This window comes from Danio rerio, chromosome 17 (assembly GCF_049306965.1).
Source record: "Danio rerio strain Tuebingen ecotype United States chromosome 17, GRCz12tu, whole genome shotgun sequence".
In the NCBI taxonomy this organism is placed as follows: Eukaryota; Metazoa; Chordata; class Actinopteri; order Cypriniformes; family Danionidae; genus Danio; species Danio rerio.
Window position 1 is genome coordinate 28,125,848 of NC_133192.1, and position 12,557 is coordinate 28,138,404.

The 12,557-nt window shown below is 35.3% G+C and overlaps 1 protein-coding gene across 5 annotated transcripts in view; it reads left to right on the forward strand.

Annotated features, from left to right (window-relative positions):
• Positions 1-12,557, forward strand: part of ttc7b (tetratricopeptide repeat domain 7B) — a 79,772-nt gene that overhangs the window by 40,821 nt on the left and 26,394 nt on the right. For 4 of the 5 annotated variants that reach the window (XM_009293100.5, XM_021467208.3, XM_005158520.6 and 1 more), the window contains 4 exon segments: positions 1,300-1,357; positions 1,451-1,523; positions 5,656-5,816; positions 10,103-10,219. In XM_009293100.5, coding sequence (XP_009291375.2) covers positions 1,300-1,357; positions 1,451-1,523; positions 5,656-5,816; positions 10,103-10,219 — 409 coding nt within the window. 5 annotated transcript variants of the gene reach the window in all.

The following is a 12,557-nucleotide window of genomic DNA, read 5'->3' on the forward strand; positions in this document are numbered from 1 at the left end:
ATATATATATATATATATATATATATATATATATATATATATATATATGTATGTATATATATATGTATGTATATATATATATATATATATATATATATATATATATATATATATATATATATATATATATATATATATAATTGTTTGAAAGAACTCTGACCTTTCAATTAGCCTATATAATAAAATCATATCTTTAATATTAACATTTTCCTCAAGTTTTCTACAGAATTGGGGCTGTAAACATGGTAGCGATTAATTTGCAGAAACTGTGACTTAAAACAAATTAGTTTTGTGATTATATTATGTTTTGTCAGTTTGATTAATGTTGTGTTTCCCAGAGATGGGTTGCAGCTGGAAGGGCATCCTCTGCGTAAAAATGTGCTGGATGAGTTGGCGGTTCATTCCGCTGTGGCGACTAATAATAAAATTAATAAAGGGACTGAGCCGACAAGAAAATGAATGAATGATTAGTTTTGTGATTGTGCATGTTTTTTTTATGTATTTTGTATGCATTATAATTATTATCATGCATACAGTATGTCATTCATTCATTCATTCATTTTTTCATATTCATTTCATATTCATTTTTTTTTTCGGCCTAGTCCCTTTGCATACAGTATGTTAGCATTTTAATTCAAAGTTTACCCAAAAATAAGAATCACATCATCATTTACTTCCCCTTATGTGGTTTTAAAGATTTATGAGTTTCTTGCTTTAATTAAACACTGAAGATGTTTGTGGTTTAATAATAAGGAATATAAATACCACAGAAGTTGTTGAGTGCCAGCTACCAGCATTCTTCAAAATATCTTCTTTTGTGTTTGGCAGAAAAAATAAACTCAAATAGGTTTTGAACAAGTGAAGGGCTAGTAAACAATAATTGCATTTTTATTTTTTGGCCTAACAATCCTTTTAAGTTTTAATATTATTAATAAAATATAAATGCTATGAGACTAATTTGAATGCAACCAGGAAAATGGTCCTCGGAGAAAATGTACTTTTTGAAGATCTATGCTGGTGTCTAGTTAATATATCTGAGTACCATTACTGTAATCCATTAATAACTCATAACCTCGCTCTTTCCTTATATAACATGTTCCGTACCTCTATGCAATAACAATTACATAATTCATAATTCTCTCAGAATACTCTCTTAATAATTACTCCATATTGCGCTCCCTCTCTTACGCCCTCGATAATCCCCTGATACTGTTTCTCTAACAACAAGGTATGAGAAGATTCTGTCTTGCTTTATCTTGTCCTTACCATCTTCTTATGCTTTTTTGTCTGTCCTTACAGCATCTCTGCGAGGAATGCAAGAAGAGTATCAGAAAAAAGCTCTGAGCGCTTTCCAGAGGTGATTTTCAGATTGTCCTAAATTCTTCTCTTTCTCTTGTTCTCTCACGCTGATGAAAATCTCTCTTTGTTTCTGTGTCTTTCTATGTCTCAGGGCACAGAGTCTTTCCCCCACTGATCATCTGGCTGTTTTCTACCTGGCGCTGCAGCTGGCAATATCCCGACAGGTAGGAGAAGCAACATCTGCTCCTTACACACAGGTAGTGAGAAACAAAATGTCTTGACACACAGATGGATGAACTGTTGTCAGGCTGGTAGCTTTTCTCTAGATTACTCGTATACATTATACATCTATACATTTTCAAATGGCTAACACGTCTAGGGCTGGCATTATGGCCCCAAAAATCACAAAAAAATTTTCCATGTCAATTCTTACATTCTGTTAATGACATTGGGTATATTTAGCTCAAAAATTTAACCCCTGTTGTTATTTACTCGCCCTTAAATTGTTCCAAACTTTTATGAGCTATAACGGCTGAAGCAATATTTCAATTTCAAAACATCTCTTTTTGTTTCTTCCACATTAGGGTGCATGGGTATGAATTAAAACTTTGGTGAAAATATGTATTTGTTCTAAAATCTGAAAGAAAAAACAAAATTCAAATAGTAAGACTGCAAAAAGATTACAATAAAACTCTGCTAACTGGTTAACAGAAGTAGTAGAGCATAAGTTCTGGCAGCCACAACTGCCATTTTTTATTATAAATTCCACAGATATTTTACAGTGTGTTTTTAAATGATTATTATTATTATTAATAATAATCATGTGTCATCATGGTGGCGCAGTAGACAGCATGAGCTCTGGCTCAGTCAGTTGGCATTTCTGTGTGGAGCTAGCATGTTTTCCCCATGTTCGCGTGGGTTTCCCCCACATGTTCTGGTTTCCCCCACAGTCCAAAGAAATGCGCTATAGGTGTATTGAGTAAGCTAAATAGGCTGTAGTGAATGTGTGTGAATGCAAGAGTTTATGGGTGTTTTCCAGTGATAGGTTGCGGCTGGAAGGGTATCCGCTGCGTGAAACATATGCTGGATAAGTTGGCAGTTCATTCTGCTGTAGTGACCCCTAATTAATAAAGGGACTAAGCCAAAAAACGAAAAGGAATGAAAGAAAGAATGATAGTCTTTGTAATGTGTATTAATATAATAAGCCTAATTGTCTTGTTGTAGGCTAAATCCTCCAAAAGTTTCATATAATTATAGAAATAAAACCTAGTATTGGAAGAGCTATTTTTGGTGTCTATCATTGACAAACAAGGTAAAAAATGTTATCGCCTTCGCTACTTTATTAGCAAGGAGAAGAATAATACTTGAGTGGAGATCAGCAGTCCCACCTAAAGCTTCATTGAGGATGTGTGACCTGGTTTTATGTTTGAAGTAAGAGAAAATTAAATAGTTAATGACCGGATCTATCCAAACAATTTATGAGACATGGCAATCTATGATCACAATATTTGAAAAAAATAAAGACTCTCCCTTTTTAACTGATTTATATAAAGAAATCTGTACAAAAAGGTTTAAATGCGATCACCAATAATGTTTGGTTTCATATTTATGTAGTTGACCTCTATAAATATGTCAGATTATTGATTTTTATTATTGTTTATTTGTTTATTTATTTATTTATTTGAATTATTTTTACAATTGATATTGTCTTATTGTAAATGTATACAATTTGAATACAAAACAATCTAAATGAATAAAATACAAAAAAGTTTTTTTTTCACTTAATAATAAATATATTTATCTATTTCTGTTGCAATTTTATTTTATTTTATTTGCTTTTTAATTTATTTCAGTGGTAAGGGTCACTAAAGCGAAAAATTACAACTTTGATTATATAAAATATTTTGTTAAAGCTTGGAAAAAATCCCAAATATAAATATCTTTTAAAAAGTTTCATATAACAGGTTGTTTTCAAGCACGGGGTTCTGGTGACGCACAAAATTCAGATGGCAGACAGGAAGTAAAAAAAATAGGAGAGACAGAGGACAGTCCATATTTTTGCGATTCATACCATATTTCAAAGGAAATATCAATATAAAAAAACCACATATGTCGGGCATGATCCTTATATCATGTAGAGGGCAGAGATTTCTACTGAAGTAAAATGAATTTGCCTGCAATCGATGCGGTACATACTGTATAATTACGTTACGTTACGTGTCATAGTAATTATATTGTTGCTCTAGTAATAGTTTATTTAATAGGCTTCAGTTTTCTTTGCTATAATCACAATGCACCACAGTTTACAGTAACGTTACAGTGTTTATTACAGTTTATTAGTTTACTAGGCTACAGTATTCTTTAGCATTCATTAACAAAGAGTTGTGCACATTATACACTTTACTATGTGGTTCAAAAACATGTTTATTATAAATTAATATAATTTTTCCCCATGTGGATATCTTTAAGACATCACAAAATAACGGATGAAAGCATACAAAAGTGTGGAGGCATAGTCTACATTATTATTGATTTATTTTTGTAAGGGGGAAAAGTGCTTCACAATAATAATCATCTAGTTTTGTCGCAAGGGTGCATTTCTTTTTTGTTCTGTTGATGAACTTACCATCAACAAACATTCACCGCTGTTGCGTATTTCGATGTTCACGTTACGGTTGTTTATTCTGTCGAAACGCCAGTAAAGACTTGGGTAAGTGATGATTAGTGATTACTTGGATATCTGATTGTTTTTATAACACATTAACATATAATACACATAGCTAGGCCTGTATATAATATTTATTAGTGCTGTCAAAATGAATTATCACATTCCAAAAAGTTAGTACACATGGATGTATTGAAATTTTTTTATTATTACTTGCCGCATTTTATTCCATCTTTCAGCAAGTTTCTTGAACTTTCCCCCGATTGTGAGCAAAAACGTTCAGAAGTCTATAAAAGCTGTTCAGTAGGGATGTAACAATATTGTAAATACATACCGCAATAGTAATTTGTTTCAATATTACCGTAGGCGCATGACTCAATAAAACTATGTTTCTGTGAAAAGTTTGCTTAGGCAAATGAAGCGAACGGAAGGTAGCGGGAACTACAATTCCCATAAGCCTAGGTGTGGCCATCATCCTTTACGGTCTGTTGTCACTACAGATCCAGTAATGCGGAAATGGAGGGTGCTGCTAGTAGCGGGGAAGAAAAAGAGCTTGAAATGATCAAACCTAAAGCGAGTTTTAAATCGGATGTGTGGAAGCATTTCGGTTTCTTTCTAAAAAGATACGAAAAAGGAGAAAAGGTGAGAGACAAGGAAAAAAACAGTATGCAGGCACTGCCAGACTGTGGTGAAATATAAGTCTGGGAATACGACTAAAAACAGTCATGGGGGCTGCAGAACACAGCACACTTGTTAGATTGATGCAGACATTGAATTGTACCGCAAAGATACCTCTATCTCACTCATGGCTTGTCCTCTCAAGTGGTGGAAAGACAATGCACAATGTTACCCACTGCTGTCAACCTTGGCTAAATCATATCTCTCTGTCCCAGAAACCTCAGTCCCAAATGAGAGGGTTTTTTTCTGTTGCAGGGGACATGCCCAGAGATCCTAGCTTTAACCAGATTATATTTATATGATAATTTTCCTTAAAAAACACATCTCTATCTAAGTGAGTGGGTGATTAAATGTTGAATGTGATGAGTTTTCAACAATACTAAATTGAAACTTTGTTTTTTTTATATGGTTTAATAGTTTTTTGTTATTAAAATTGAAAAATTTAAGTTCCTGTTTTGAAACTTACAGATAGATGGCTAATTTTTATGTTATTAATATGTTCAGTGCTAAGGTAAATAAACACTTTTGGCACTTTTTTTGAGTCTTTTCATTAGTTTTGTGTTTCCTGTCAATTATTCAATAAATACCATACCGTGCCATTCATACCGAGGTATTATTGTACCGTGAAATTCTGATACCGTTACATCCCTACTGTTCAGCGTTTCTCATTTTGGCCGATTTAAACAATTATAAACAACATAACCAGAAATATTTTGATGTTCTAATCACTTCTCCATCTAAATTCCGCGCATCATCAATGACGTACGTGTGAAAACAACCTATCATAGTTGATGCCTTGTTTTGTATAATAATTATCTTTACTTATGCTTCACCCAATTCTAGCCACATCTGACTCTGCTCACTAAAGGAACTTAGTTCTGTCCTTATTTTCTTTCTAGCCTGTCTCTCCCACCAAATGACAGTCTGTTATTTTTTCTCCTCATTTTTCTCTTGTCTTATTTAAACAGTCGTCTAATAAAAGCATCTCTTGTGTATGTGTGTGTGTGTGTCAGATTCCAGAAGCGCTCGGTTATGTACGACAGGCGTTACAGCTGCAGGGTGATGATGTTCACTCGCTGCACCTGCTGGCCTTGCTGCTGTCAGCTCAGAAACACTACCACGATGCTCTCAACATCATCGAGATGGCCCTCAGCGAATACCCAGAGAACTTCATGTGAGTCCAACAAAACCACTGTCACACTAAATCTAACCTATCGAGCCTTACTCTAAAGTAGCCTTGTTGTTTGAAACGGATGTCACCAGCTAATCAGAGAAAAGGAAAACACCTTTTCTTGGCTCAGAGAACCAATTAGATGATTCCGTGTTCCTCTGCACAGCATTTATAAAGCTACAAACACACACACACACACACACACACAGCAGTAGGCAGTGTTTAGACAGTTAGAGGCATGCCACAGTGCCCACTTTAATGAGAATGTTTGTGTTTGCTGTCGCAGCTGGGATAGATGGGTACATATCTGCTTCTGGCATCATCAATTAGACAACTTAGAAGTGTGTGAGTGTGTGTGTTGGATGTTTTGAGCACTGGCCAGTCCCCACGCAAATTCCCTTCTCATTGGATTTGATCAGAGTCGCCTCCATCTGTGTGTGTGTGTGTGTGTGTGTGTGTTGTCGCCCTTCCGGCTGTGTGCTTCAGCCACTTACATAATAGAAAAAATACAACAGCTTTCTTTTTCCTCCAATCCTATAGCTCCCCTTTTCACCCTGTTTTTCCCTGAAGGGTTTTGGTTGTGCATGTGTGTGTGTTTCCATGCATTTGCTTCACTGCCTTGAAAGGAAATGCACCAGAACATCCAGCCCTCTTTATTATACACACACACACACACACACACACACACACACACACACACACACACACACACACACACAGAGACACACACAGGATTAATTCAGCAGTTGTGTGGGCGTCCTAGCTATGTAGCGTGCAAACACAAGAGAGATGAAAGAACGGCTGATGAGAATGCGCCTTCAGAATTAGCTGAACTCAGATCAGCGCAGCTTTTAGACGCTGCTCAGAATGATCTGGGTTCAGACGAGCGGCTGCAGCAGCAGAGAGCTGCTGAAGAGCATCCTCTATATATGGACACACACTCACACACACCAGCTGCGTCTTCTCACAAGCTGCCATATCTGATTATTGAAAAATGCCCATCTGCACTCTCCATGGTGCGCGCAGATCTGCTGTCTGCAAAAAAAATGTGTGGAAAATCCAGGAGTTAGCAGGGGGATTCTTTATGCACTCATTAGCAGACAAGAGCCAATATACCTGAAAACCTTCAGTGTTACAAAATCACTCAATATAACACTCATCTAAATTAGGCCTACACGATAATGGAAATATCGGACATATTTTGTTCTCCTGCTAAATAAATTGCAATATGAATATAATTTCACTAGAAGAATTGAATAGCTCTATTTGGATAGAATTAGTTCACTTACTGTAGATAGTTTGGGATGATCAAGATTTTTTATGCAGTGCATTTGCATAAATTATAATACATTACAGGCATTACAAATATAATATTGTATAAACAATTAAAAACAGAATAATGTTTAATAAAATCTTTGTTTTAATCTTTAGTAAATAATCTAATCCTCCGATGTGACTATTGTGGATACATTGCGATATCGATGCTCAAGCTATATATTGTGCAGCCCTATTCTGATTATTGAATTATAATTGTGCATTTTTATATTTCGTTTGTCTTTGCTGCCAATTTATACCTGAACTTTCCAATCTTAAAATTATTTTATTACAATGTTAAATATAATATTCTCATCATAAAATAAAATGAATATCCAGGTTTTTGTACACTATAGGAAAAAGTATTTTTTAAAGTATTTTTTAAAATAATATATGTACAGTTGAGGCCCTGTTGTTTATTTTTCCCCAATTTCTGTTTGACGGAGAGAAGATTGTTTCAACATTTCTAAACATAACAGTTTTAATAACTCATCTCTAATAACGGATTTATTTTATCTTTGCCATGATGACAGTAAATAATATTTGACTAGATATTTTTCAAGACACTTCTATACAGCTTAAAGTGACATTTAAAACCTTAACTAAGTTAATTGTGTTAATTATGCAGGTTAGGGTAATTAGGCAAGTTATTGTATAATGATGGTTTGTTCTGTAGAATATCGAAAAATATATAGCTTAAAGGGGCTAAAAGCTTTGACCTTAAAATGGTTTTTAAAAATTTTTAAAAAACTGCTTTTATTGTAGCCAAAATAAAACAAATAATACTTTCTCCAGAAGAAAAAATATTAACAGACATACTGTGAAAATGTTTATGTGAAATATTTAAAAAACAAAAAAAATCAAAAGGGGGCTAATAATTCTGTCTTCAACTGTATATATTTCAAAATGCTCACCAAAGCTGCTTTTGTTTTGATCAAAAACAAAACATTAATATTGTGAAGTATTATTACAATTTAAAATTTATGGCTTATTATATATTTTTTATTATATTAAACTCTGAAAACTGAACTGACACCGTTTCAATTTACTATAATCTTCTATGTGATGCTACTTTGACTCAATCCACATTGTAAAAGCACTATAGAAATAAAGGTGAATTGAATTGAATTGAATATTTTAAGTGTTTCTTTAGCTGTCTCATTTCAGTGGCTGCATCCACCGAAGGATGCAGACTTCAAAGGTGAGTCCTTCGTAGTCCGCACAGGAACCAGACCGAGCGTTTTGAAATGAGACGATCTAGCTTAGAGAGAAAAGATCTTGTCACTCACCAGGCAACTGTAACAGCTCACGTTAATATGTAGTAAAAAAAATTGTAGTGACTTTTTTTCAAAGTGATTTTAAAACCTATTTTGATGAAAACGAGCCCACCGGCTCGACTTCAGGGGGAGAAATGCAAGTTTGTGTGGAATATAAATTGATAGCTTACTCAAAAAAGCACTGTCGTGCAAGGTGGTGTTTAATTACAGTCCCAAAAAGTCCATCCACAGTGAAGGTATATACAAGTGTAAAACTAAGAAAAAGTCAAGAAGTACCAAAGAAACAACAAATAGGAAAACAAATCAGCAAAAATATATACGCTAGATATATCTACAAAAATAATTCCAACAGGTATCCACAATATACTAGCTTGCTTGAGGCAGTGCAGTAGCACTCTTGCATCGACTTAGTAATCGATTTTAAGCGATCTGAAGGCAAAACAAGGTTTACAGAAGCTGGAAATTCCTCAGATTCATACATGTACACATAAAAATGTAAACTGTCTATAAAATCACTCTTTACTAAGACATGTCATGTTCTTTTTTTTTTTAGCATGTGTTTAGATCTCCAAGTAAAATAATCCTAATTTATACATTTAATCCAGAGTTTTTTTTTTTAAAAGCGTCCTGCTGTTATATCCCAATTACCTGGGAAATGAAGGACACATTTTGAGGCTGCATTTGAAGGAGCCTTCTAATTTTTTTAAAATGAGACAGCCCTTCGGAGGACGCAGTTTCTGAAATGAGACACCGCTTTTGATAATAGCTAAGATTTCAGCATTTTTAGTTCAGTCTTTAATGTCACATGGTCATTTCATGTTTGTGAAGGGGTTCTCAGTTTAATGAAAAAAGTGCTAGGTCGGTGAAGAGAGTACCTTCTTTTCTCTAATTTCCTAAAACAAAGAACATTTCTTATCCAACAAGTGTGAGAAGGAGGGTAAGGGCTCTTCAAGTTCAGATGACTTAACCACCTAGCCAGAAGGATTAAGAAGGCTACAAAGTCTACAAAACGTGTGGCTGTGTGGGATAACACCAAATAAACCAATAATTGGACAAGGTGGAATATCCACAGTGGTAATAGCAGACAACAAGAAGAAAATTTGCCTCCAAAAAGAGAGCAGGGAAGGACAGGACCAGACATATGAATTAGATTAACTTAACCAGAATGACACCTGTCACACTCGGGGTCAATGACCTTTTCAATGTGGTCATGTCATTGGTCCATGAAAGTTTCCTGCTTGTTGTCAAACTATTTCATAACTGTAACAAATGACGATTCAATCATAACTTGATGTTATAACAGCTATCGTAACATTATTTATCAATATGTGGAAGATGCTGTGGAAATTTAAAATGTAAAACAGGAAATACGTCAGGACCATTGTTTTTGTTAATATCTTTCAAAATGGTCTTATACAGTACAGTTGAACATCGTCTTCATGGACTTTTTCTCCAGTTTGTTTTATCACAGAGATGAATCTACCAATTTGTTCTGTTGATGCTTGTGTTAGCTCAGCAGAATGAGACCAAACATCTTGACCCTAGTTAAAGTTTTGCATGTAAACGCCTTTCAGGAAGATTTACACTGATTCATCTTAAACAGTTTTTAATAAACCTTTCTGTGCTCTCTTGTTTAATAAACACTGCATTAGACATTCAGATGGAAGGAGAGTAACTTTTTTATAATTGTTTTTACAGCCTTTTATTCACAAAGGTGAAATTGGAGACGTTGTGTCGAGGCCCAGAAGAGGCGTTACTCTCCTGCAAACGCATGCTGCAGATCTGGAAATCCTGTTACAACCTCACCAACCCCAGGTATATACACACACACACACACACACACACACACACACACTCCAGCTGTTGACACATGAATGTTAGAAGCTCAAATTTCGGCACTCGCCATCACACATCGGACAGCACAGCATGTCTCTCTGACTGTGAGGAGCTCACCACACCTTCATTAAAAATAAATAAAAGCACAGCTCGTACCATTGCTGCATACTATGATTCAGTCCTGCTTTCTTTCTTTCGCTCACTCTCTCGTTCTAATGGCTGAAATTCCAGCCCCTCACTGTCAGAACACACCAGCTATTCCTGTCAAACTGTCTTGAACTCAGTACCTGGTGACAATGCACCAGAGACCAATTAGTGGGCAGACACGCTTACCAAACTCTGCCATATATTCAGAGTCTCTTCTGCCAAATGCTGAGCTCATTCTCCTTAAACCCCAATGCTAATAAGACTCCAACCTACAACTTTTGCCACTCCCACTGGGGTTAGTGGCCGTCTTCCATTGACACTAGAAAGAAGTGGAAATTAACCACATCCGTAAGCATCAATGGGTGAAATCATAAAGGCGCAATCACTTTAGTAAAATTTCATAAGCATAATACGTTCTGTTGCTACTTGTGTTGCTTGCACCACTCAAAAATTCTAAACCACATTTGAAATTCCACATTGCTTGGATTTCTAGTGAAATTACTGGATTTTGACCCAGCAAGAGTAAATGTAAAACACAACTTTAACATAACCCTTTTAGGATTTGAGTTTAATCTGAATTCATTCACTTGTTTTCCTTCGGTAGCCCCAAAATGTTGTATTAAATCTAAAAAAAAAAACATTAAAATAATTAATTACTTTTTTGTATCAACCAGAAATGTAATTTCTAGCTGTTTTCCTAAAGTTAAAGCAAATGCAGGAGAAGTTAATAAGGTCAGGACTGGAATGTTACATCACAAGCAACATATGCTAACATTTCAGCACTTGCAAATGGACAGCGACTCTTATGAATCACTTAAAGCGCACCATAGTGCAATCATGTTAAAAGCATTTTTAGGAAATGCATATAAAGGGGTACAAATGGCTTTTCCCTGAAATGTAAGAACACTTGGAAGAGCTATGATTTGTCAATATGGGTAAATGTTGGGAAGATGGCCACTTAAAGGGCACCTATGATGAAAACATATGTTTGGACAGAACTGTGTGTAAATATAGTGTGTCCAAAGTCATATTGGGTTGATATAAAGACATTAAGTCTCTTTTTTTTAATTTCCTGATGTTAAAATAGGATCCAAATCCCTGCCATTTTGAGGCCGACCACAACTTGACATAGGAGTGCGATTTCCCCACCCACCGAATTGATTGACAGCCGCGTATTAACATCTCTCCGTAGTAACAAGCATAATCATATCAACAAGACAGGACGTGCGCAAAGCAACCGGGATTAAAAGATTTGTTGAGCTCGCTGCTTTCATCAATCATCATCAAATGTGATCAAGAATCAGTTTTACAAGTTGAAAATATTTTAAAGCAGTGCATGTTTGTAATGAATCTTAGCAATTTTACCGTCTTTTATCACCACAGCCACATAATTATAAAAGCAGACACTTCAATCCCGATTTGTAGACTTTGAATCAGGTTTGTTTTGTACATTAACATAACAGATATCCATACAGCAGTGGATATTAATGTGTATCCTGTCACATTTGCATGCAAAAACAGTGCAAAGTTAAACGTGTGCGTGCGTGTGTGAACTTTGTAACAACATTGTGTGATTTATCGTTCTCGTCAGCTAATTAACTCCACAACAAATACATCAAATAATCATTGGGAAAGTTCTTACTGTAGTATTTCTCACAAACAATATGTGAGATGTGCTTCCTTCATGTCTGCCACTGTGCTGTTTATCTGACGCAGCAGGAGATTGAGGCACACTCTGACAGGCATGTGGGAACGGTGGGCGGGGAGAACTAGCATGGCACGGGCCACAAAAACAGCTACATTGTGTTCAGAGCAGAAAAATCCAGCATTCTGAAAGGTCTAATAAATAATCTGATGGGCGTTTTGAGATGAAACTTTACAGACACATTTTGGAGACACAAAAGACTTATCTTAAATCTTGAAAAAGGGGTAAAATAGGTGCCCTTTAATGAAGGCCGCAGATGTCATTTTTTGGGGAGTTTGGACTGGTTACAAAATGTAATTTTGGATTATTATTATTACAAACAGGGCCATTTCTAGAAAGCAAATCATCATCATCAAGGTTTTGGGCTCTTTTTTATAAGGGATAGTTGCCCCTCATGTGGCTTTAAACCTTTGTGATTTTCTTTCTTCTGTTGAACACAAAAGAAGATATTTTGAAAAATGCTGG